Raw genomic sequence first — 27,353 nt, forward strand, 5'->3', positions numbered from 1 at the left:
GCTGAACCTATCATTATTCTTCATATAGTGCTGTAGGAATTATTATGTTCATCTGAGGGAAAAGATGGCGGCTGGTATTGCCATGGTTTCTTCAGAGCTTCTGCTCCTGCAGACAGCGCAGGTGTCTCCGCCCGGGTTTTACTGATGTTAGGCACAGAGCTAACTCTGGAAGCAAGGTGCCATCTTTCACTTGTGCCTGCAATCCTCAACTAAAGTCTGTTCTGCAGTTTAAATCACTGGAGGTGATGTGAAAAGATAAAAGGCCATAAGAAAGAAAATAGGAGCAGGGAAATATGAGAGAGAGCATACTTTTAGAATGGATTTGACTCCACCTTACAGACCTTTTGAGGCATAGAGTTCGCAAAGCATTGTATGTTACATGACTGATAGTTACTGACAAATCTTGTAAGCCTATATTATTGAAGAATATGGGCCAGGTTAACTCCTTCAATGCCACAGCCTCATTGGCATGGTTTTACTATTTTATTAACTGCACACTCTCTGAAGTTGACCCCTTTACATGCTTTTGCATTTTAAGCAGCTTCCTTGAACGGCTGAAATTTGGCAAACAGACATCAGCGGTGAAATGTAGATGCAAGGAACTGCAGATGGTGGTTTACTTTTTTTAAAAGGCAGAAAGTGCTGGAGTAATTCAATGGGTCAGGCAGCATTTCTAGAGAACATGGATCGGTGGCACATTGGGTCGGGACCCTTCTTCAGACTGATTGTGAGGAGGAGGTGGGGGGGAGGGGGGGGGGGGTAGAAACCTGAGAGAGGGGCAGGACAAAGACTGGCAGGGAATACATTGAAATAGGTGAGGGTTTTCTTTCATAGGCAGATGGTGGAGAAAGGCCAGAGATGAAACGACAGAAGGTGTGAGGCACAAGATTTGAAGTTGTGAATTGTGAAGCATCCGGATGGAATGTAGTTGGGAGATGGAGATGAGAAATAGGTGTGATTCCAGGTGGAGCAGAGGGTGGGGAAAAGTGGGGAGGGGAAGTGAGGGATTTAGAGGAATAAGGGGGAGAGGCGGGGGTGGGGTTGCAGTTCACTAAAATTGAAGAATTTAATGATAATTGAAGAATTTCATACCATTCGATTGCAAGCTGCCAAAGTGGAACATGAGATGCTGTTCCTCCAGTTTGCATGTGGCCTCACACTGCCAATGGAGGAGGCCCAGTACAGAATGGTCAGTATGGGAATGGGAAGAGGAGTTGAACTGGTTAGCATCCCAGAGATTCAGTAGACCTTGGCAGACCAAGAGCAAGCGTTCGGTGAAACAGTCACCGAGTCTCGGCTTTGTCTCGCCGATGTACAGGAGGCCACATCGGAAACACCAGATGCAGTAGATGAGCTTCGAGGAGGCGCACGGCAGCCTCTGTCTCACCTGGAAGGGGTCCCTGGATGGTGGTGCCAGAGGAGGTATAGGGGCAGGTGTTACATCTCTTGTGGTTGCACGGGGAAGTACCAGGGTTGGAGGTGGTGTGTTTGGGAAAGCAAAGGGTTAACCAAAGAGTTGTGGAGGTGGTGGTCTCTGCAGTAGAGGAAAAGGAGTGGGATTGGCAGATGATACTGGTGGTGGGATCAAGTTGGAGTTGACTAAATTACCAGAGGATGATGTGTTGGATGTCTGGTGGGATGGAAGATGAGGACCAGGGGAACTCTAACCTTGTTGCATCTAGGGGGAGGTGCAGCAAGAGCAGAAGCATGGGACACAGAGGAGTCACAGGTGAGAGATCTATCTAGGAGAGCAGGGGGGAAGCAACGAAAGAGGACATCACGGATGTCCTAGATTGGAAAGCCTCTTCTTGGGAGGAGATGCAGCGAAGACCAAGAAATTCAGAGTAAGAGATGGCATCTTTGCGAGAGGCAGGGTGGGAGGAAGCATAGTCCTGATAACTGAGGGAGTCAGTAGGTTTGTAGTAGACATCATTCAATAGTCTGTTCGCTATAATGGAGACAGCAAGATCAAGAAAGGGAGAGAGGTGTCAGAGATAGTTAGAAGATATTAGCAGTGAACTGTTTCTGGGCACAAATTATACATCAATTATGCATAAATTACATATAACATTCAAAAAGAAAGAAGTTTGTGCAAAAAATATGGCATTAGTGCAAATCATAATTTTTTTTAAAGTAGTCCATGAGGTGGGCCAAGATGTTCTGTTGTTGAGATAGGATTAGAATTATGCAGGTTAGTAGCGGGTTAGTACTTGATACTTGTAGGAAAGAGCTGTACCTCAACCTGGTGGTGTGGTGCGTCAGGCCTTTGTACCTCCTGTCTGATGATGATAGTGGGAAGAATGCATGACCTAGATGGTTGAGAGTCTTGAAGATAGGTATCGCCTTCTTGAGGTAGCAACTCATGTGGATGCTTTCGATGGAGGGGAGGGTTGTGTCCATGATGGACTGTGTTGTGTCCACCACTTTCACATCTAAACCTATGGTCTCCAGTTCCTGATTCCAGAGCTCTGGGAAAAAGTCTGTGCCCATTCATCATATTTATATCCCCCATTATTGTATTTGCCTTTTTAAGATCACACCCCAGCATTCTACACGGAATAAAGTCCCATCCTGCCCAACCTCCTCCTTTTATTCAGTCCCTTAAGTCCTGGCAACATCCTTGTAAATCATTTCTGCACTCTTACCAACATATTTTCCATAGTAGTGTGACCGAAACTGAGCACAATACTCCAAGTGTGAACTCACCAGCATCTTGTACAACTGCAGCATAACATCGCAACTTCTGGCCATTCCCTTATCGTTATTCTATCTTCTGGGAGAAGCTACAGAAGCTTGAAAGCACGGATGTACATACTTAAGATTAATTGCTTGTACACAAAAATGCTGGAGAAACTCAGCGGGTGCAGCAGCATCTATGGAGTGAAGGAAATAGGCAACGTTTCGGGCCAAAACCCCCCATCAGTCTGAAGAAAGGTTTCGGCCCAAAACGTTGCCTATTTCCTTCGCTCCATAGATGCTGCTGCACCCGCTGAGTTTCTCCAGCATTTTTGTGTACCTTCGATTTTCCAGCATCTGCAGTTCCTTCTTAAGTACTAAGATTAATTGCTTCCTCCCTGCAACCCAACTCCTGAATCAATCACCTTTCAACCCAATCCCAGAGGTCCCACCACTACTCTTACTCTCAACTCCATTCATTCTGTTATCCCATTGTTGAGCTTTAATATTCTTTGACACTTCTTGGGCCTTGCCGAGGCAGCGTGAGGTGTAAATGGAGTCAATGGAAGGGAGGTTGGTTTGTGTGATGGTCGGGGCTGTGTCCACAACTCTCTGCAATTTCTTGCAGTCTTGGATGGAGCTGTTCCCAAACCACGCTGTGATGCATCCCGATAAAATTATTTCTACGGCGCATTTGTAGAAGTTGGTGAGAGTTCTTGGGGACAGGTCGAACGTCCTAAGCCTTCTAAGGAGGTAGAGGCGTTGGTGTGCTTTCTTGGCCATTGGGTCCATATAGGAAAGTAAATTCTCATGCTTCCCTGTGTGGGCTTGTACCACCAACTTATCGGTTAACAGCCGAACACACTAACCGATTGTGCCACAGAGACTAATTTGTTCTTACACTTGGACGATGCAAACCTAGAAAGATTGCTAGTTCTGTTTAAGTTCAGGTAGTTTACTGCCCTTGCTCAGCGCTCCTCACCTGGCCTATGCTTTCACTGTCCATTAGTTCCACATAATAGAAGATTTCTGCAATATTTCATTTATTTCTCTTTGACTTTCAGAATCTAGCTCGAGGGATTTCCAGCAGTGTGTGATTATTATTCAGTAGTTGGAAACATTCAGCACGTGGAAGCATCTAGAAACCATGTTCTAATTAGATAGATCTGTGCTTGTGTTCCAGGGCAACACCTCGGCTGTTCGCAGGACTTTGATGGAACGGGACAGATCTTCGCCCATGCCTGGTATTTGGCAGATATCCATTTTGATGACGCGGAACATTTTGTTGTCGCCAACAACGGGCATGGCATTAGTCTCCTTACGGTACGTCAAGTCTTCATCTTCTTCTTGCGTATGGCGTGCACAGCCTAAAGTTGCAAGTTGACTTGTTCTATTTGATCTACTTGTTTGTGCACGTCGGGTTGATTGCATTAGTCGAAACAGGGTGGACCACGTGAAAGTTGCAATCTTTGACCCCCAAGTCTTCATGATGACACTGTGACCATGAAAATCTTATCTTCTCGACAAGGAAAGAGAGAGAAAGAGAAAAGAGAGAGAAGAAAGAGAAAGAGAGAGGAAAAGACGAAGAGGAGAGAGAGGAGAGATGAAGAGATCCATCGGAGAGTATCTCGAGAATATACTATCGAGCGAATCTTCTCGCTCATTACTCTCTCTCTATCTCTCTCTCTATCTCTCTCTGTCTCTCTCTATCTCTCTCTCTGTCTCTATTTTCTCTCTCTATCTCTCTATATTTCTCTCTCTCTATCTCTCTGCCTCTCTCTCTATCTCTCTCTCTCTCTCTATCTCTCTCTGTCTCTCTCTGTCTCTCTCTTTCTGTTTCTCTCTGTGTCTCTCTCTCTCTGATTGTCTCTCTCTCTCTGTCTGTCTTTGATTCTGTCAGTCTGTGACTCTCACTCTCTGTCTCTCTCTCTCGCTCTGCCTGTCTCTCTCTCTGTCTTTCTACCTCTCTGTCTCTCTGCCTGTCTCCTTCTCTCTATCTCTGCCTGTCTCTCTCTCTCTGTCCCTCTGTCTCTCTCTTTCTCTCACATTCTATGGCGATTACTGCTGACAGCAACTTTCTCTTGCTTTCACAACACTATCAAGCAAAACTATATTTCATATGTGAAATTTTATTGCAAAAGATTTATAGGAAATAATTTGAGTTTCATGTCTGCCCCAGTTATCGAGTCATAGAGTCATACAATGTGGAAACAGGCCCCTCAGCCCAACTTGCCCACACCGACCAACATGTCCCATCTACACTTGTGCCACCCGCCTGCTTTTGCGCCATATCCCCCTAAACTTGTCCTATCCATGTACCTGTCTAAGTGTTTCTTAAACATTGCGATATTACCTGCCTTAACAAACCTCCACCAGCAGCTTATTCCATACACACACCAGGTTCCATTAAATCTTTCCCCCCCCCCCCCCCCTTACCTTAAAACTATGTCCTAAAACACGGGTATTCAATTTCCCGACTCTGGGCAAGAGACTGTGCATTTACCCGATCTCTTCCTCAGCTTAGAAAGAATTGTAAACTTATCTCACTTCCCTGTTCTTGTCCCTGTGTCCCCTGCTAAGAATATTTCCTTTCAAGTGTATAACATTGGCTCAGTTATTAGAGTTACGGCCTCACAGTTCCAGCACCTCCTAGTACAACCCTGACCTCTAGTGTTGACCGCATGGAGTCTTCATGTTCTTCCTGTGACCACGGGTGTTTCCTCTGGGATACTGCGGAGGATTTGATGGGAATATGTGGAGACCGCAGTGGAACAGCAGGTAGAATGGCTGCCTCACAGCACCAGAGGCCCCACTTCGATCCAGACCTCGGATGTTGATTCAGTTCAGTTTAGTTTATTGTCACGTGTACTGAGGTACAGTGAAAAGCTTTTGTTGTGTGCCAACCAGTCAGCAGAAAGACAATACATAATTACAATCGATCCATTTACAGTGTATAGGTACATGATAAGGGAATAACATTTAATGCAAGGTAAAGCCAGCAAGACCGATCAAGGATAGTCCGAGGGTCATCAAAGAGGTAGATAGTAGTTCAGTACTGCTCGTGTTATTGGATGTTTGTGGATCTGTGTAGATGTTTTCAAGTTATCCTTGTAGGTTTCCTCCCACATCCCAAAGATTTTTGCAGACTAATTGGCCTCAGTAAAATTGCCCCCAATGTGTAAGGAAGTGGATGAGAGAATGGGATAACAGAATTAGTGTGCTCAGCTGCATGATGGTTTAACTCAATGGGCTGAAGGCTGTTTCCGTGCAGTATCTCAAAACTAAACTAATACGATGGGATCAGAATGTAAATGGGTGTTTAATAGAAAGTGCAGGCTTGGTGTGCTGAAGGAATTGCTTTCTTACTCCTTGATCTTATGACCCATATATTCAACTCCGTTTTCAATGTTACTATTTGGTTACTATTTGCTTAGTTTAATACAGTATTAGCTGTGGTTTACCCATAGATTTGGATTCTCTTTCTGAGTATGGCTTATGGCCAACCCTGATTCTATCCCTCCACAACTCGCAAGTTTAGTTTAGTTTAATTTAGTTTAGAGATACAGCACAGAAATAGGCCACTTGGCCCACCGGGTCCACACCGACCAGCAATCCCCACACATTAATATTACCCTACACATTCTAGGAAGGTTTTTTACATTTATATCAAGCCAATTAACCTACAAACCTGTACGTCTTTGGAGTGTGGTAGTAAACCGAAGATCTCGGATAAATCCTACACAGGTCATGGGGAGAAAGTACAAACTCCAGATCGAACCCGTGGTCTCTGGCGCTCTATTGCTATGACACTGTGCCGCAAAATTTCCAAATTTACAGTACTTCCAAATCTCCATCCATGTAAATACGCTCTTCTAGAGCTTACCCCCCTAGTCTAGTTCAGTAAAAACCACTGACTTAACTAATCTGGACTAACTAAACTTTATTTTTAGAATGAACAGCAAATTCCCCTATACGATACCTAAACCACCGTGGGTTCGATCCTTGTCTCTGCCTGGCCAAGCCCTTCAGCCTCATGCAAGCAGACACTGCCCAAAAGGTCATGTAGTCCCAAGCGCCCTTCCATAAGATCGACGCCGATCTAAAATGGGGCTACATTTTATAGGTCCACGAACCTTGAGGGGCCGAACTTCGTAGGGGTGGTTCCCTTACAATCCAATCAAACATATTAAATACAACAATACATTATTGACAGTTCCCCAAACCAATTACAGAGCACCTAAAACAATGTTTCTTGCAGAAGCTGCTGGAAGGAAGCTAATTCACTGAATAATGCAACATTTACCCTGGAACTCAAAACAATTGTGCTAGGGCTCAACACTTTGGCCAATCAACAAACAGCAAAGTAACTGTCTTGCAACATTATTTACATTATGTACAATTATTTTGCAGCAATCCAATCAAACTCATGCATTTACAATACTTTGGATGTCCTCTGCACGAATCTCATACATACTGACACTTGAAGAGATACTCACCCATTTCTTATCTGAAACACTGATCTGGGACCTAGACTTCCTGGCACCAGCCAGCAGCCTGTGGCTTCTTATACTGATATACAGACTTGGCCAAAAAGCCCTTAGAAACATAGAAACATAGAAAATAGGTGCAAGAGGTGGTCATTCGGCCCTTCGAGCCAGCGCCGCCATTCATTGTCATCATGGCTGATCGTCCCTAATCAATAACCCGTGCCAGCCTTCCCCCCATATCCCTTGATTTCACCAGCCCCTAGAGCTCTATCTAACTCTCTCTTAAATCCATCCAGTGATTTGGCCTCCACTGTCCTCTGTGGCAGGGAATTCCACAAATTCACAACTCTCTGGGTGAAAAGATTTTTCCCACCTCAGTCTTAAATGGCCTCCCCTTTATTCTAAGACCATTGCCTCTGGTTCTGGACTCACCCAACATTGGGAAAATTTTTACTGCATCTAGCTTGTCCAGTCCTTTTAAAATGTTATATGTTTCTATAAGATCCCCCTCATCCTTCTAAACTCCAGTGAATACAAGCCTAGTCTTTTCAATCTTTCCTCACATGACAGTTCCGCCATCCCTGGGATCAATCTCGTGAACCTACGCTGCACTGCCTCAATCACAAGTATGTCCTTCCTCAAATTAGGAGACCAAAACTGTACACAATACTCTAGATGTGGTCTTACCAGAGCCCTATACAACTGCAGAAGAACCTCTCTACTCATATACTGAAATCCTCTTGTTATGAAGGCCAACATTCCATTAGCTTTGTCCACTGCCTGCTGTACCTGCACGCCAACTTTCAGTGACCGGTGTACAAGGACACCCAGGTCTCGCTGTACCTCCCCCTTACCTAACCTAACCCCATTGAGATAATAATCTGCCCCCTTGTTTTTGCCACCAAAGTGGATAACCTTGTAATCCATGAATCCTCTGCTGAATTTTGGTTCTATTCTGGCTCCATTTTGACCAGGATTTACATCCACACCCACACACGGCTCTTCAAAAATGGTGGCTGCTTGGAACACCGCCAGGGGTGGGTGGTGGAAACAGATGTTTATGATGGATTTTAGATAAAACACATAAACATTCAGCTAATGACAGGATATGGATCACATACGAGAGGTAATGAGTTTAATTTGGCATCATGATCAGCACATACCTGATGGGCCACAGGGCCTGAGCCTGGTTTATGTTCTATCAGCCAGCTCTACTGAATCTCATCCATCTAGCTCAGCATGAATAGCCATCTGAATACAATCAGTACTTTCAGATGGAGTTAGAGGGAAGAAAACAGCCAAACAGTTAAAACAAAAATAGTACAGTAGAGACAAAATGATCTTTGATGCTGTAATGTAATATTTGGGGTGAGGTGACTGCCATAAATAGCTCACACTTTTCTCTCATGGTATTTACCACCTGGACTCACCAATTATGTGCAATCCTAGTACTTTTTCACACGAATGTAATAATCGCTGCTTGTTCGAAACCTGCAGGGAGAAATCACAACATTCTTTGAAAATATCAGGCGCAGGTTAGCCTGACAGAAAAAGTTACAACCAAACAGCTGGGGTAAGCTCCAAGCAGTAGTGCATGAATCAAGTGCCTTCATATTGTTAATCATCTCTCCGAACCTCCATAAAGCCCAAAGGAAAAGGCACACTGCGCGTTTAAGTGCACTTCATAGAGACACACTCCTCCTTTTAAGTAACCTAAACACATTGCAACTAAGAAAATGATCTCCTTGTTTGTGCTTTGTGTTTACAGACTGCCTTCCTTGCACTCTTCCCTTTTAGGTTGCTGTCCATGAGATTGGCCATGCCCTTGGCTTGCCCCATCTGCTTCGAACAGGCTCAGTTATGCATCCAAATTACAACACACACGATGAAAACTTTGAACTGGACTGGTTAGACAGGAAGGCTATACAGCGCTTATATGGTAAGTACAGGCACTGGAAGCAGAGATCCTGTTACAATGAAAGTGGACTACTCCTTTCAGCACAGTGAGAAATAGAAAGCTGTCTTTATTACTGAAATTGTCTCTATCTTTGCTTTTCAATTAAACTGAGAAACAAATTCTAGCCAGATTTAGCAGTGTTTTTAATTTTGGGGAGGTCATGTGACGGACTCTTCCTCAGTTCTAGACTACAGAGAAATATTTACATATCTGAAGAAGGGTCTTGACCCGAAATGTCACCTATTCTTTTTCTCCAGAGATGCTGCCTGACCCGTTTAGTTACTTCAGCATTTTGTGTCTATCTTCGGTTTAAACCAGCATCTGTAGTTCCTACCTATATATTTACATCTCACTCCATTCAAATTGGTGATACCGAAGTCAGTGGATGATGCAATGGGAGAAGCTGATCTGATCAATCCCTGGGAAACCCAGGCACCCTCAAACCTTTCTGAAATCAATCCTAATGTTTTAAAATGCACGGTGCAATCCTCATAGAGTCACAGTCAGGGAGTCACAAGCACAGAAACAGGTCATTGCCCATGCCCACTAAGTTGTCATTCCAGGCCAGTCACAGTTGGCTCAGAACCTTCTAAACCCTTCCCATCCATGTTTCTGTTCAAATGTCATTTGAAACGTGTAATTGTATCCACTTCCATAGTTTCCTCTGGCAGATTGTTCCGGATATGTACTGCCCTATGAGTGGAAATGTTGCCCTAGGGACTCTCTTTAATCTTTTTTCCCTCTCAATTTAAGCCAGTGCCATCTACTTTTAGAATCCTCTATCCTGGGAAAAATGACTGAGCCTTCATTTTATCCAAGTCCCTCTTGTATATAGTGCTTCAACAAGGTCACCCTTCTGCCTCCGACACTCTGAAGAACAAACTCCAAGCCGATCCCATGTCGCCCTATATCTCAAGGAAGTCCAGGCAACATCCTGGCGAATTCTTCTGAATCCTTTCCAGCTTAACATCATCCTTCCTATAGCTGGGAAAATAGGACTTCACACAGTGCTCCGTGTGGTCTCATTTCAAGAGGTTATTTCTTTATGGTGGCCTTCTTCATCTTATCGAGTCCACACACAAGATTAGTGGTTGTCCAGCCAGAGCTGAACACACTTCGTGGCATCTGCATACAATGGTGTCTGTCTTGTTGCTGCTTGTGCTTCTTGTGCTTCTTGTGGTGGAAAGATTGGTGGTAACGGGGCCGTGACGTGAACGTTCTTTCCTTGACCCCCCCTCTATGGCGGTAAAAGTTATTTACTATATATCTGAAAAGCATGCCCAGTTGATCCTCATGGTTTAAAATTCAATGTGTAGTCCACTACTCTGGAGTAAGCTCGGAAAGAAACTACTTCATGATGATAGGGAAAGGTTATTTACTTTCAGGGATCAGCGGTGTGACCCTTTCAGGCTGTGGGAGAAAATGATGGTTGGGAGTAGTTCTCGATAATGTTGGCTGCTTTCCCGAGGCAGCGTATAGTATCAATGAGTACAATGTGCCAAGGGTAGGGTGGGGAGGCTGGTTTGTGTGAACTACTGGACTGCATCCACAACTCTCTGCAGTTTCTTGTGACCTTGGGCAGCACATGGAGGGAAATAGTTGGGGCTCTGATGGACAATCTTTTTGTCTTCATTAGTCACAGGTGAGATGTCAGAAATCTGTGAGCTGGCTAATGTTTAGTTTAGTTTAGTTTAGAAATACAGCGTAGGGACAGGACCATCAGACCATCGACCAGCGTCCCCTGCACATTAACACTACCCTACGCACACTAGGGACAATTTTTATATTTACACCAAGCCAATTAACCTGCAAACCAGTGCGTCTTTGGAGTGCGGGAAGGAACTGAAAATCTCGGAGAAAACCCTAGCAGGTCACGGGGAGAACATACAAACTCCGTAAGACTCCTGGTCAGGATTGATCCTGGTCTCTGGGGCTGTACGGTAGTAGCTCCACCGTATTGTTCCTTTATTTAAGAAGAGCAGCAAGGATGAGACGAGGGGAAGGAGTTTTAAAGTGGATCTGAGGAAAATGTTTTTCACATAAATAGACAGCGGTAAATGCACTACTAAAGGAGGTGATGGAATCAGATACAATTACTACATTTAAAATGCAATTAGACAGGCCATTAAATAGACACGGAATAGGACATAATGTGGTCAGCTGGAATTAGTATAGATGGGCAAAGTGTTCGGCCTGATCATGATGTGGCGTTAATGTAATTATAGAAAATGAGATTGAAATATTGGGTGGTATTGACATGATAAAAGGGGGAATACTGATGGGTTTCGCACATTTCTAAATTGATAAATCACCAGGTTGATAAAATATGTTGCAGGCGACTAAAAGAAACAAATGAGAAAATTGCAGATACTCTAACTTCAATCTTTCAATCTTCTCTAACTTTGGCGGTGGACCAGATCATTTTCCACCACTGTTTAAAAAGGGCGACAGGGTTAACTAAAGTAACTGCTTGTTAACTTAATTTCAACAATGGCTACATAATTGGAATCTATTCTAAGTAACTGTATAAATCTTCATTTCAAAAGACCCAGGTTACCCTGGGAAATGGTCGATTTGTTAATGTAATCTTGCATCTAAAGAAAAACTTGAAGGAAATCTTTGAGAAAGTCACCAGGTAGTTTCCAGGAGAGCAGTGAGAAACTTCCTGATGCCAGATGGTCAAAAGCCCAAGGGATCCTAGCAAGAGTGTAAATTAGATCAGGGCACAAACAGAGTATAAATGATCAATGGTTACGTTTGTTACGTGAAGGCTGTTACTAATGAGGATCCACAGAGGTCATTACTTGGCCCCTGTTTTTGTTTCTAACCTATGTTAATGTTTATATTAAATATATATTTATATTCATATTTAGTCATAGTTAATCATATTAAATATAATTGCACAATTAAGAAATTTGCTGAGGATATAAAAATTGGCCATGCGGTTGATAATGAAGAGGATAGCTTCTGACAGCAAATAGATGGAGATGGGTTGTGATAAATGGGATTTCATCCAGAAAAGAGTCGGGTAAAGCATTGGAGAGATGCAACAGGCAAGGAAACACATAATAAACAGAGGCTAGAGGTTTATGTGAAGGAGTAGAAGAACCTAAGAGGGTATCCACAGACTCTTAAAGTTAGCAGGCCAGATTTTTTTTAAAAGGTGTTTAAAAAGGCACATCAATTCCTTTCCTTTCTTGGTTCAGGCATAGAAAATAAATTCTTAGGCAGACACAAAATGCTGGAGTAACTCAGCGGGACAGGCAGCATCTCTGGAGAGAAGGAATGGGTGACGTTTGGGTCGAGTCCCTTCTTCAGACTGAATTCTAAACTATATAAATAAGGAATTGCAGCGAATTGTGGACGCAGCCCAGACCATCACACAAACCAACTTCCCTTCCATTGAGTCCATTTATACCTCACGCTGCCTTGGCAAGGCATGCAGTTTAATCAAGGACAAGTCGCACCCTGGCTACTCCCTCGTCCCCCCATTCCCATCGGGCAAAAGGTATAAAAGTGTGAAAACGCACACCTCCAGATACAGGGAGAGTTTCTACACAGCTGTTATCAGGCAACTGAATCAGCCTACCACAACCAGAGAGCAGCGTTGAACTACTGGCATCCACATTGGTGACCCTCGGACTATCCTTGATCAGAATTTGCTGGCTTTACATTACACTAAACATTATCCCCTTATCATGTATCTATACACTGTAAATGGTTCGATTGTAAACATGTATTGCCTTCCCGCTGACTGTGTAGCACGCAACAAAAGCTTCACTGTACCTTGGTACACTTGACAATAAACCAAACTGAATGGATAACCGAAGGGAAGTTATACTAGAACTGGACACAACACAGGTTTGGCTGTAGCTTGAATAGCATGTACAAGTCTAGTCTCTGCAATTCAGAAATACGTTACTGCATTGGAGAGGGCTCAGAGGAGATTTACTAGGATATTTACTATGATTGGGAAACTACATGACGAAAGGTTGGATAATTTAGGACAAGAGACCGATGCTGAGACTAAGATTGAGACTGAGATTTTATATGAAGCCTAAAAAATTATGAGGGATTTTGACAGTAGATAGGAAGAACATATTTATCTTTGTTGTCAAAAACCAGGGACAGGGATCTAAAATAATTGATTTTAGGATTAGAGATGAGAAATAAAGTTTCTTATTTAGTGATTCAAGAGTCAAGAGTGTTTTATTGTCATATGTCCTCAGATAAAAACTCTCATCACATTTAAATAGTACTTAGACATAGACTTGAACAGTAAAGACCTTTTGGGCCTAGACAGGGCTGGAAATGGGATTAAAGTGATTCATTCAGTTTCAACTGGACTAGAAACGGTGGGTCAAATGGGCTCATTCAGTGCAGTACCTTTTCTATGCGGTGGAGTCGGGAGTGCATTTTTTGGGTGAAGTAAGAGGCAAAGGCTTTGAACAATCTGGCTCACTTTCAGGCAGTAACGCAGGATATAATTGATGCATGGAAACAGAGCTTGTGGCATTGGCCATGGTATTTGGTCTTCCCATTATCTCACAAAAGTATGTTGTCGTTCATCCTAGACTAGATAAATGAGCTGAAAATACAGAGATAGATGTTAGACCAAGAAAGGTGAGGCCATTTGGATCGGGTGAGTTCAGGTGCATTTGAGTGTGACAATGAGAAACTGGAAGTCTGAAAACAGAAAATACTGAAGACACTTAACAGGTTAGGCAGCATTGATGGAACGAGAAACAGAGTTAATACTTCAGGCCAAGGATCCATTGTCAGAAATGGGAAAGAAGGAAGACCATTTAGCTTTAAGTTGCAGAAAGGGTAGAGAAGGGATGGATGGGATAAAAGGAATATCACTGATGAGGCTTGTCCTCTGATGGGAGTTACCGTGGTAATATGCTGGGCTGGATACATTAACCCGTTTTCACTTTCCACAAATGTTGCTTGACTGGCTAGTTATGCCCAGATTGGTCCCTTTATATAAAAGAGAATATAATAGCATTGGGACCAGGCTAATTCCTGAGATAAGAGGCTAGACAGTTTACTTTGGGTTTAAAGAATGAGGACTGGCATTATTGTAAGATCCAAAGGGGGCTTGGCAGTGGAGATGTTGAAATGCTTCCGGTGAGAGGGAGAGCCATGAACGTGGAGAATAGCTACAAGTTGAGGTGCTGGGCACATAAAATGGAGGTTAGTGGAGGATAGTGAATCTCTAGCCTCTACCAGACGGTGGTGGAGGCCAGATCATTCAATAAGCTTAAGGTGGGGATGAAAGATCAGGGAATTGAGTTTTATTGGGTACTGACATAGAATTAAGGGAAGCCTAGATCATATTGAATGGCAGGATAGGCTCGAGGGGCCAAGTGGCCTACTCCTGGTCCTGCTCTTATTTTCTTGAGGTTATTTCCAGCACTTTCTATTTTAATTCAAAATTTCAGCACCTGCAGTTTAGTACAGTATAAATATACAGCATGAAATGTCCTTCAACCCACAGAGTCCATATCGAGCATCGATCATCCCTTCACACTAGTTATATGTTTTCCTACTTCCACATTTACTCCCTACTCACCAGGAGCAATTATACAGAAGCCAATTAACCAACAAACCCACACATCTTTGTGATGTGGGAAGAAATTGGAGTACCCAGAGAAAACCCCCGCAGTCACAGGTAGAACATGCAAACTCCACTCAGAGAGCACCCTCGATCAGGATTGAACCCAGGTCTCTGGTGCCGTGAGGCCACGGCTCTAAGAGTTGCGCCACTATGTAGCCTAATTTCTGTCTTTAGAAATGAGCTGGGAGCAGGGGTGGGGGGAGAAACCAGAGGTAAATCATCGAGGTAAATCATCTGGGGATAATAGCAAGGGAGTGAGAGAAGAAGCCTTTATGTCAGATTGGCTCGCCATGACTTTATTGGGAAGCATGAGAACACTTCATTTTTGAAAGAAATCACACACACTAACCGAGAGAGTCTGTACGTTGCTTTTATCACCATTACTTAGCAATTAAGTAATGTTAGACCCAGGCTGGGTGGTGAGTCTGTGAGTAAGAGTTTGTAAAATGGTGTTACACTTTGGCAAATCTATTACTGGAGCTTTAAAAGCAGCTTAAGTTAAGTGGACCTGAAGTGCTGAGAAGTAAAAGAGCATTAAATAATAGAAAGATTTTTTGAAAATAATAGAATACTATGAAAATGTATTATTTGTAGTCTCCACTTAACTCTTTAGAGGCCTACAGTCATAGAGTCACACAGTGCAGAAACAAGCCCTACGGCCTACTGTGTCCATACCAACACCTGTACTAATTCCATTCACCCACATTACGTCTATGGCCTCCTATACCTTGGCGATTCAGGTAAAGGAAGGTGTGATGAACCTTTATAATTAACACTAGTTTGGCCACTCCTGGAGTTTCATGTGTAGGAAGGAATTGCAGATGCTGGTTTACACCGATGATAGACACAAAATGCTGGAGTCACTCAGCGGGACAGGCAGCATCTCTGGATAGAAGGAATGGGTGACGTTTTGGGTCGAGACCCTTCTTCAGTTTGAGAGTGAAGGGAGAGAGACACACAGAGATAGGAAAGTGTAAGGGGTGTAAACGAGGCATTTAAGGAGATGAGGATCAAGGGAAATGTAGACTAGGTCATTGTTAGCTAGGAGAAGGAGACAACAAAGGCAACATTTAATCAGGAGGACTGTCAGACTGGTCAGAGAACTAGGAAGGGGAGAGAGGGAAAGCAAGGGTTACTTGAAGTTAGAGAAGTCAATATTCATACTGCTGGGGTGTAAACTGCCCAAGCAAAATATCATAGACACAAAAAGTTGGAGTAACTCAGCGGGACAGGCAGCATCTCTGGAGAGGGAATTGGGTGACGTTTCGGGTCGAGACCCTTCTTTATTCATATCACAGTGGGGAACACTGTTCAGGAAAGATGTGAATGCCTCGGGGATGGTCCTGGGATACATGCAGTGGGACCGAAGAAGCTGGTACTGTTGCCCTTAGAACCTTGAATCTTTGCTGTTCCCTGTTTGTCTTCTTACAATCTTTCCCCTTTCTCTGCAATTAGGTCCAGGTAAATTCTCCAATGGCCTCGTCCAATGACAGACACCTACCTGGACCTCTTTGGTTGCATCCGGCAGTAGTTTAATGAATCAGCTTCAGTGCTGGTTGAGAAAAGGATCTCACTCCTTCATTTTCCGATGTGCCATGAACAGAACGCCGATCTCAGTGATCTGAAAGTTGAAATGTTGATACCTGTGAGAGCAGAGTGTGAAATTTAATCAGTGAAAGATCCTGGAGGGCAATTAGGAAAAAATGCTCTCAGCACTCTGTGTGGCATCGTGTACTGTTAATAGGTGCAGTAGGTATATTGACAATAATATAATCCAGGGGATGTTAGATAGAAATCCACCACAGCAATTTGAAAAATTTAATTCAGTTGACTTAAAAAAAAACCTGTTGTCAGTAAAATAAAACTGACCTTGAAGCTATTAGATTGTCGAAGAATGCAGCTGGACGACAAATCTCATGAAGAAAGTAAAGTCCATGCCAAGCCTGGCCTGTTTGTGACTTCAGTCCAACTCTAACTGGATGAACAAGAAAGTGCAGATGCTAACATGAAACTAGGAAATGGTTGAAAACACTCAGCAGGTCAGTCAGCATCCGTGGATAGAGAAACAAAGGGTTAAAATTTCAGGTCGATCTCAGGTCCTTCAGTCAAACTTGACAAAATATAAAGGAAGAAATGCTGGTTTAAACCGAACATAGACACAAAAAAGCTGGAGTTAAGGGCCTGTCCCACTGTACGAGGTAATTCATGAGTTCTCCCGAGTTTTCCCCTGATTCGAACTCGGAGAATGTCCGTAGTGGGTCCGTAGGAGTTTGTGGATGTCTCGTAGCGGATCGTACGAGTAAAAAGTAACAATTTTTTTCATCATGAGCATTTTTTTACTCGTGGACATTTTTCACAGTTGAAAAGACGTTTACCGGATTTCCCGAGTACCTAGCGTTACTTGTACAAGCCGCTACGATACATCCACGAACTCCTACGGACCCGCTACGGACATTCTCCGAGTTCGAATCAGGGGAAAACTCAGGAGAACTCTTGAATTACGTGGTACAGTGGGACAGGCCCTTAACTCAGCGGGCCAGGCAGCATCTCTGGAGAGAAGGAATGGGTGATGTTTTGGGTTGAGATCATTCTTCTCATCTAAATATATTTGTGTTGCAGCTTACACTGAGTAGCCATGCTGTAATTCCACTCAAATTGTACCACAAGCACTATTAGAATTCATACACCGGACCTCTATTCCTCATCATTGGCCTTTAATGGTGCGGAGCTCATTTTGTTTGTGTGTAGCCGGCAATGATAACATGTGGTTCCTCCCTCACTTCCTAGGTGTTTGTGAAGGTGCTTTCAATACGGTATTTGACTGGGTCTATCAGCGTAAGAATGCCGATGGGGCCGTGACATACAACTTCAACACATACTTCTTCAGAAAGGGCTGGTACTGGCTGTATGAAAACAGGAGCAACAGGACACGCTACGGAGACCCCATTACCATCTCCACTGGTTGGCGTAATCTTCCTGATTCAGATATAGATGCCTTTGTTCACATTTGGGCCTGGAATAAGAATTTTGAGGAGAAGAGAGATGTACAGTATTTCTTCAAAGGTAAAATATAATCCGATTTCTTATAGCAAGGTTTATTACAGGGGTTGATTTTAACTTTCCCCAGTTGCATTAAGGACAAATGGAGCAGCGAAATGGTGCAGCATTTAATGCTGCAACCTCACTGTTCCATCAACCTGTGTTCAATACTGTTGCTGCTTGTGTGGAGTTTGCATGTTCTTCCTGTGGCCGCATGGTTTTTGTTCGGTTGCTCGGTTTCCTTCCCATGTCCCAGAGACGTGCACGTTGGTTAATAGGCCAAAGTAATTCACCCTTTAATGTAGGTCAACGGCAAAAAAATAATTAAAAGGAACCTGACCAGCATGTGAGAGAAAGAGAGAGGGGGTTTCATGGAAATGAGAGGGGAGTGGGAGAGATGGGATTACTCTGCTGGGAGCTAGAATTGATCGGATGGGCTGAATGGCTTCCTTGTGTGTTGTAGTAAGGAGATTTACTGGGAGTGAAACTTGAACTAGGAAAATTCAATTTTCCTTTTGGCCCATCCTGTCCATACCAACTTCTCAGGAAGTAATCTGTTCCCCTGCATCTCATTCTCCTCACACATGCCAGTCTGCTCTCCTTTCATTCTTTCTGCGTTTCACTTGGAGCAAGTTGGAATTTACCAATAAACCTACCAACCCGTACATCCTTTGGGATGTGGGAAGAAAAGTGGAACACCCAGAGGAAATTAGTCTGATCTGGAAGAGAAGGTGCAGACTTTGCTCAAACAGTACCTGAGGTACAAATCGAACCCTGGTCCCTGGAACACAGAGGCAGCTGCACTAACTGCTGCAGCAGTGTGCCCGTTCCTATCCTAGTTGAAGTACGGGTATATGGGACAACATGGTGGTGTTGCCTCATTGCTTGGAGTTCAAGTGCTATCAGTGTAAAATTTGCTCGTTCTCCCTAGGAACGTGTGAATTCTGGAGCTGGGGCTGAATTCAGAGAGTTGTTACAATTGACCAGAGTGCCACTGATGTATTGAGGTTGAAACAAGGAGCCTCAATTTCAGCACCTAATCATGAGTACAAACTTTTCTTATCCCAACACGTGCTAAAGTACGACCAATGAAGTGCCTTTCTATTTGTTGTAAGTACTGTAAAATCAGACATTTTACACATAGCAACATCTCGCAATGCAATAACGCTCTGAGAATCTGTATTGTGATGAGATGTTGTCTTAACGTATATCTGAATTATAGCTTTTTCAATAATGTCAAACCCCCTTAGTACTGTGATGAAATCCATCTGGATTATATAGTGAAGTCTCTGGAGTGGAACTTGAATCCACACTCATCTCCTTCCAGACACTGGACCATGTCCAGGACTGAATGCAAATTGAGCGAAAAACAAACTGGTGGAAGAACTCAACGGGTCAGGCAGCATCTATGGAGGGAAATGGAGAGACAACGTTTTGGGTCAGGACCCTTCTTCAAACTGATGGAGTTGAGAGAGCATAGCTGGTAGAAAGAGGTGAGGGGAAAGGGTGGGGCAAGAGGTGGCAAGTAATAGGTGGATTGAGGTAAGAAGGGATGGGTTGATAGATGAAGGAAGTGAGAGAGAGAGAAGGGTTGAGATAGTAACCAAGGCCTTGAGATGTACAAAGACCAAAGGGGTGCAAATGATGGAATCTGATGGCGGAGAGGGAAACAGGGAAGAATGTTGGGTTGAAGCAAGCAAGGGAGAGGGGGGGGGGGAGTGCAGTAGGAAGGAGTGGATGATGAATGGATGGAGGAGGTGGATGATGAGAAACAAACTGGGTGACAAGGGTGGTGGAGTGGGAAGAAAGGTTTGCACGGTGGGTTGAAAACTGGGTAGATGATATAGGCATGTGGGGTGGGGAGGGGGGTCCTCCAGCAGCTTGTTATCGGTCTAGAATCTAGTATCTGCACTTTCTTGTGCCTCCTGAATGCAAACTCATTTTGCAATATCCTCTGTGATTGTTTAAACTGAGCCCTTCACCCACAAAGATCAAAATTAAAAAATTCAGACGTTGGAAATCTGAAATAAAAAGAGAAAATATTGGAAACATTTTGAAGTTCAGGCAGCATCTGGTACCCTAACTACATGGTTTCCCTCTGATGAAGTGTCTCTGATGAAAATCATTGACTGTTTCTTTCCACAGATGCAGTCTGACCAGCTGAGTGTTTCCACCATTTCCTGTTTTCACCCCTTCCCCAAAGTTTCCATTTGATCTGTCCATCATAACTCACGATGACAGATTACATAAACTTGGCCTTATTTTTTGGTTTGTGGCCTTCTGTGGTATTTTAAAGCAGAAGATCCTATGCTTTCGTGGTGGAGAGAAGATAAAAGAATGAGAGTGTTTTTACCTTAAAATGAGCTCTAAATACTTTGAAGACCAATATCAGGATCATCTTAGATAGACACAAAAAGCTGGAGTAACTCAGCGGATCATCATCTGAAGAAGGGTCTCGACCCGAAACGTCACCTATTCCTTTTCTCCAGTGATGCTGTCTGACCTATCGAGTTACTCCAGCTTTTTTGTGTCGGTGTAAAGCATGTGCTGTTCTTTCCTACACATCAGGATCATCTTGTCACACAGAGTGGTGGAGATCTAGAGCAGTGCCCTACAGTGGCTGGTGATCATTTAGAAACGTTAGGAATGAGACTGCTGGATATGAGTAAGTTAAGAGTCAAGAGAGTCAGGAGTGTTTTACTCTCATATGTTCGAAACGGAACAACGAAATTCCTACTTGCAGCAGCAAAATGGGTATGTACGCATTGTACTCAGTACATAACATAATAAACAACACAAAGATAAAAAATAAAATATAGTGCAAAAACTAAAACAAAGCCCGAAGTCCCTAGTGCAATCAAGGCAATATGTAGTTCACAGATTTGTTGGACGTCATAGTCATCAATAGCCTAATGGTTGTTGGGTAGAAGCTGTTCCTGGACATGGGTGTTTCAGGCTCTTCCCGATGGTAGGAGTGAAATGAGAGTATGGCCAGGGTGATTTGGTTGGTCGTGATGATACTGGCTACCATATTAGATTAGATTAGATTAGATTAGATTAGATTAGATTCCTTTATTGTCATTTAGACCTTTCGGTCTAAATGAAATTATGTTGCCTGCAGTCATACACAGAACCAATAAAAACAAAACATACAATAAACACAAATTAAACATCCACCACAGTGAGTCCACCAAGCACATCCTCACTGTGATGGAGGCAAAGTATTTTGGGGCAACACCTCCTTTTGATGGTAGGGTGGTCAGCACCTGTGATGGACCCTGTTGGACAATATGGGCCAAAGGCAAGAAAGTATAGTTGGGGTACAAATTCAATGAAACAGCAGAATGGACTTGGTGAGACTGAATGGGGCCACCGTGTGTTCATACAGTCCTTAGGCATCACTCTCGTCTCTGAGATGGATACACCTGTTGTGGGACAGATGATGTAGCTGCCACATAGTCCCTGCCACATAGTTCCAGTTCCAAGATGAGAGAGAAGGGAAGGACAAGGTTCAATCCTGATTTCCGGTGCTGGCTGTGTGGAGTTTGCATGTTCTCCCTGTGAATGTGTGGGCTTCCTTCGGGTGCTCCAATTTTCTCCCACATCTTAAAGTTGTGCAGGTCAGAAGGTGCATCGATACTGTTTCTTATCTGGAGTGTGTAGGCAAGTGATGGGATCCAGGGTGGAGTTGATGGGAATATGCAGAGGATTTTTGAAAAAATGGGATTGCTGGAAATGGATGCTTGATGGGATGGCATGGCTTGGTGGGCTGAAGGGCCTCTCTCTGTGTTGAAAGACTCTGTGCATAGCCCTTCATTTGCAGCAGGGGTGAGGAGAAATCTCGATGGAGCACATGAGCACCAGCCATATTTAATTTCCCCCATTTCATTTCTAGGAACAAAGTACTGGCACTACGACCCCATCAATGACATGGCTTTTACTCAAGATGCCCAGGGCAACAACTATCCCAAGCCCATCACTGAAGGGTTTCCTGGAGTTCCCAGCCCAATAGACACAGCATACTTTGACAGAAATGACCGAAACATTTATTTCTTCAGAGGCGAGGAGGTAAGCAGTCATGTTGACATCATTATCTAAGAATTACAACTCAGACATGTCAAGCACAGTTGAAGGTATAACTTAGTTGAAAGCTCGTTATGCTAAGAAAATAGCAAAGAAGCCTGAGCACAGAATGGTCATTGAATTGAATTGAATTGAATCCTTTATTTGTCATTCAGACCTTTCGGTCTGAACGAAATGTTGTTGCCTGCAGCCATACATGTAATAATAACAACACACAATAAACACAAATTAACATCCACCACAGTGAGTTCACCAAGCACCTCCTCACTGTGATGGAGGCAAAAGTCTTAGAGCTACTGTCTCTTCCCTCCTCTTCTCCCTCTGCGCTGAGTCGATACCCCACCGGGCGATAGTAAGTCAGTCCCGCGGTTCAAGCTCCGCGGCCCGGGGGTGGTCGAAGCTGCCGCCCTCCAGTCCAGCGGACGCAGCTGTTGCCACGGGAGCTCCGGAAAACAGGCACCAGCCTGTGACCTGCGAGCTCCCGACGATGTCGTCCACTGGCCCGCGGACGGCCCCGGATTCAGGTCGTCGCCTCAGCCACCGGAGCACCGTCTCCGCCCCGCACCGGGCCGCCCACTTGAGAGCTTCTCAGCCCCGCACCACGCCGCCCACATGGGAGCGCATTCCAGCCGAGAGCCGGGCCGCCCACACGGGAGCGTCTTCCAGCCGGGACCCAGGCCGCCCACACGGGAGCGCATTCCAGCCGAGAGCCGGGCCGCCCACACGGGAGCGTCTTCCAGCCGGGACCCAGGCCGCCCACACGGGAGCGCCTTCCAGCTGGTAGCCGGGCCGCCCACACAGGAGTGTCTCAGCCCCGCGCTGTCCGCCCTCACTGGAGCGCCGAGTCGTGCCGCTGCCCGAACGTTGCCGCAGCTCGAAGACGGCCAGCCTCGCGTTGGTAAGTCCTGGCTGGCTCTACCTCCGGAGCCTCGAGGTCGGTCGCAGGTTGGAGGCCGCCAGCTCCGCCATTAGGCCTCGTGGCGGTGGAAGAGAAGGGGGATACGACAAAAAAGTCGCATTCCCCCGAAGGGAGAGACAGAAAGCCCTGTTTCAGCCCACCCCCCACACACATACCACCACCTAATAACCAAAAGTTTAACTGAACTAGACAAAAAAAACAACACAAAAAAAGTAAAAACAGACTGACTGCAGGCGAGCCGCAGCCGTTTCACAGCGCCGCCACTTCCGGAATAAGATGAACAAGATGCTACTGAAACTCAACTCAGAGAGGCCACTGCATTCCTTCTGGTCACGCGTTGGTCTGGATTCTCAGCTATTGTTCATTACTCTGAGGTGTCTCTCTCCCCTCTCCCAAATTCTTCACCATTTGTACTTACTGTTCAGTATTTAATCTCCCCCCACCACTTGGGCTTTGATTTTCCCCTCCCTCAGCCTCTCACTTCCCATCTCTTAGTCTTGCCAACCCACTACCTCAGGGGTGGGGAACCTGCGGCCTTCCAAATTTTGTAGAACAAATCCTTTTATTTTTATTTAAGAAGAAACTGCAGATGCTGGAAAATCGAAGGTAGGCAAAAATGCTGGAGAAACTCAGCGGGTGAGGCAGCATCTATGGAGCGAAGGAAATAGGCGACGTTTCGGCTCGAGACCCTTCTTCAGGTCTGAGTTTCTCCAGCATTTTTGTCTACCTTTTATTTTTATTAATATGTTTTTGTTCGTCTTTTATTATTTTAATTTTAATCTTAAAATGAACGTATTTTAAATACCAAAGAGTAAAAGAAGATTCAACGAAATAATCCTCCCCGACTGACGGCCACAATTAAAACATCAGTAAGTCAGGAGGGCTATTTTAACAAAATAATGTACATTTTGAAGTATATCTAATTGAAGTATAATGTACATTTTGAAGTATATCTTATTATATTACAGCTAACTTAATGCGGCATTCCAACATGAGAAGGTTCCCCACCCCTGCACTACCTCATGGCCCATCCATCTTGCTGTCCTTGTATCCACTCACAAGATGAAGTAGTGGCGTGGGGTCTTTTGCATCCCACTTGTCTAAGAACACAGATCAATTTAAATATGAGTGCATCCGCAGTATTGGTACTGAGGTGCTAGCTAAGATCATGGCATGGGTGGAGAAGGGCAACGCCAGAGATAGGTTCGATCCTGACCTCGGGTGCTGTCAGCGTGGAGTTTGAATGCTCTTCCTGAGACTGCATAGATTTCACGGATGCGCTGGTTTCCTCCCACATCCCAAGTACATGCAGATCGGTAGGATAATTGGCTCCTGTAAATTGTCCAGAGTGTGCAGGTGAATGATAGAACTTGGAGGGAGTTAATGGAAATGGGAGGAGAATAAAATTGGATGAGTTTATGATTAGTGTAAATAGGTATTTGATGCTTGGCGTAGACTCACTGGCTGAAGGGCCTATTTCTATGCTGTACCATTCTATACCGACCATCTGCAAGTGCCATCAGTATCCAAAGACCCCCTACGACGTTTGATGACTCCACATGCTCCACTCTATAGTGTAGGTCTTGTACATCAAATGTCATGACCAGAAACTGAAAATGTTTTTGCTTCAGATAATATGTGTTCACCATCACTGAATCACTGCCTTCCAGAAAGAAGTAAATTTTAAATGGCAGTGGAAGCAGAAAGGAGGTAAATATAGTGAGTCCAAGCTCGGTATAAGAACTCTCGTCGAAGTCTGAAGAAACGTCACCCATTCCTTCTCTCAAGAGATGCTGCCTGTCCCGCTGAGTTACCTCAGCTTTTTTATGTCTGTCCTCGGTATAAGAACACCAGCCCGATTCATTGTACACATTATCCTTGCATTCGCAGGTGACTGCCTTCAGCATTGATCTTAATCAGAAGGTGGATGGCTTTCCCAAGAAGATTGTGGATATCTTTCCAGCGTTGGTGGCTGGTGACCACCCTGTGGGCAACCTCAATGCCGCCTATTACTCCTACGCCCACCGTGTGCTTTTCCTCATGAAGGACCGTTATTTCTGGAAGGTGGTGACTGAAGAGGAGCGGCAAGTCAACCCCAGCCTGCCAGCCCGGGGCCTCCATGCCCGTGTCAGCATGACTGAGCAGTGGTTTGATATCTGCAATGTCCATTCATCAATGCTCAGTCTGTCATCTGGTTAAACATTATGTGCCCTCAATCACCCCTTCACTGGTGGCTGGAGAGGTGCAGGACATGGGTGACCACCTGAAAGGACTGTGCCTCCATTTTGTAAATGATCTTTGGCATTAGCACTAGATACCCTTTGTTGATATATATTTTAGTCAAACAGTCAGGTAAGAATATTTCACTGTGGTCCTGTTTGCCGTTCCCTTCGAATTTAGCTCCAGGTGTCTGAGTCTTGAACACACCCACCCAAGAGCAAGATTGATGGTACTAACATCACTGGCCATGTGCAGAGTGTTGATAGAACAGCAGATAAGTGCTTTCTAAAGAGCATCAGTTCAAAACAGGAACCGACCTTAAGTTGCAATAAACTGACTGGATAAGAGTTAACTGCGTTTTTAAAATAAATTTTATTTTTGTATAGAAAATTCCCACGTAGTTCAAGGACTAGAGTTTATTGAAAATAACCCACTTCATTGCAGCTGCTCTCAACCACTCTGAGCCCATCTACAGATGAGGTATAGTGATTAGGCCTTTGCCAGAGTTTTGCTTCTCTTTGTGTTTCAAGATACTGCTTAAAACTGGGGCCCAGAGAGTTTTGTGTCATCGAGAAACATTAGGAGCATTAATGGCCCTCTCCGATCAACCTCAAAAGCCTGCTACCACTATTCAAACAGATCATGGCTGAACTTCCACTTGACTTCATTTACTTGACTTTGTTCCCGATCTCTTGAGATATTTACCCAATAAAAAACTACCAGGCTCAGTACTGAACGTTTCAGTGGTCCCACTGTTCAATCTTTGACGGATGGGCAGAGATGATGTGATTTGAGGCTTTGTGTTGACTGTCTGAGCTAACAACACTTTTTATCATGTCTTGTTGCTGGAGCCAAGAGTCAAGAGAACACCGTCTTCTTTTGTGCCTCTTGGAAGAAGAATAGTCCCCATCACTTGTAAATCCCATGAAACATTGAGTAATAAATTAAATGCTGCAGGCACTCAGCAGACCAGGCAGCATCTGTGGAGGAAAATGAACATGGGACTTTTCTAATCATGGGGTGTGGATTCCCATGCATTTACAGTAGTATAGCTGAACTTGAGGTGTTTCATATTATTATCTGGTGGTCCTCTCGAGACAGCAGATTCGTTCTGTTTGACATCTGACTGACTGACTGAGGAGTGAATGAATAATGCGATGTAAAGCGCCTTGAGTATTAGAAAGGCGCTATATAAATCCCATCCATTATTATTATTATTATTCTACTCTAAAAACATATTTAGTGCTGCCTCAGAAGTGTACCAGAACATCCACCTTGCACTGTGCTCAATTGTGTGTCCTAGAAGTAACTGTGTCCTTATGTGGGCAGTTCTTGAGCTCATGATGCACTTCGATTAGTAACTTACTGAGACCTCTCAAGGTGAGCAAAACAAAACAGCCATGGAATGCATGTTTGGATTGCAAATGGCTTCTGAACGGTATTTCTCTTCTGCATTTGGAACTGGGCTCACTCTTGACTTACAGCTCAAGGAACAAAGCACAATGAAGATCAATAATGGTACAGACAGGCACATACAAGCCACAAACGGCAGAAGTCAATATGTTGTGCTCACTGCACAGCCCCAAATATTAGTGGACTGATGATGTTAAACAAGTGTTGACCACGACAATGCAATTCAGGATTCAGGATTCATTTCCTGAGTCTTTCCCGGTCTGTCAAGTGAGCTGTTACCCATGGTTCACAAAAGATTCTTTGTGTTTTTCCCAGACATACCAACCTGCACAGCCTTCTTCTGGAACCTTACTTATTGCAAGCATCAGGACAATCTTGGAGGGCTGACGATATTAATGTTTTGGACACATGTCCAGGAAGCCAGAGAGGGACAAGGGGAAGGCTGTTGCTAGTGGTGAGGTCTTTCAAATAGAGCTGCAGTTCTGGTAGGCTATTTGCACCTTTGTTGTTGACCTGTGTTAGATGTCAAACATCAATGCTACTCCTCAGTTATTTCTCATATAAAGAATATAGACACAAAATGCTGGAGTAACTCAGTGGGACAGGCAGCATCTCTGGATAGAACGAATGGGTGACGTTTTGGGTCGAAATCATTCTTCTAAAGAAGCCTGAAGTAGGGTCTCGACCCAAAATGTCACCCATTCCTTCTCTCCAGAGATGCTGCCTGTCCCGTTGATTTACTCCTGCATTTCGTGTCCATCTTTGGTGTAAACCAGCATCTGCACTTCCTTCCTACACAATTCTGATATACATTTGAGCACGTTTAGCAATTCTGCATGACCATTCCAAATATTCCATAAACCATACTTCCTATTCTCTCATTTTACCACGTAACACTTCAACCATTTAACCTTCTCGTGATATCCATCCACACTTTAT

General features: G+C 44.2%; 1 protein-coding gene across 1 annotated transcript in view; it reads left to right on the forward strand.

The window, feature by feature from the left end:
* The window catches only part of LOC116978665 (matrix metalloproteinase-21-like), a 34,949-nt gene extending 9,217 nt beyond the window's left edge, over positions 1-25,732 (forward strand). The window contains exons 3-7 of the mRNA XM_033029964.1: positions 3,860-3,999; positions 8,961-9,102; positions 17,528-17,803; positions 21,675-21,847; positions 24,672-25,732. Coding sequence (XP_032885855.1) covers positions 3,860-3,999; positions 8,961-9,102; positions 17,528-17,803; positions 21,675-21,847; positions 24,672-24,980 — 1,040 coding nt within the window. The 3' untranslated portion in view covers positions 24,981-25,732. The remainder of the gene's footprint in view (positions 1-3,859; positions 4,000-8,960; positions 9,103-17,527; positions 17,804-21,674; positions 21,848-24,671) is intronic.
* Positions 25,733-27,353: the final 1,621 nt, after the last annotated feature.

Source organism: Amblyraja radiata, chromosome 11, assembly GCF_010909765.2.
Source record: "Amblyraja radiata isolate CabotCenter1 chromosome 11, sAmbRad1.1.pri, whole genome shotgun sequence".
In the NCBI taxonomy this organism is placed as follows: domain Eukaryota; kingdom Metazoa; phylum Chordata; class Chondrichthyes; order Rajiformes; family Rajidae; genus Amblyraja; species Amblyraja radiata.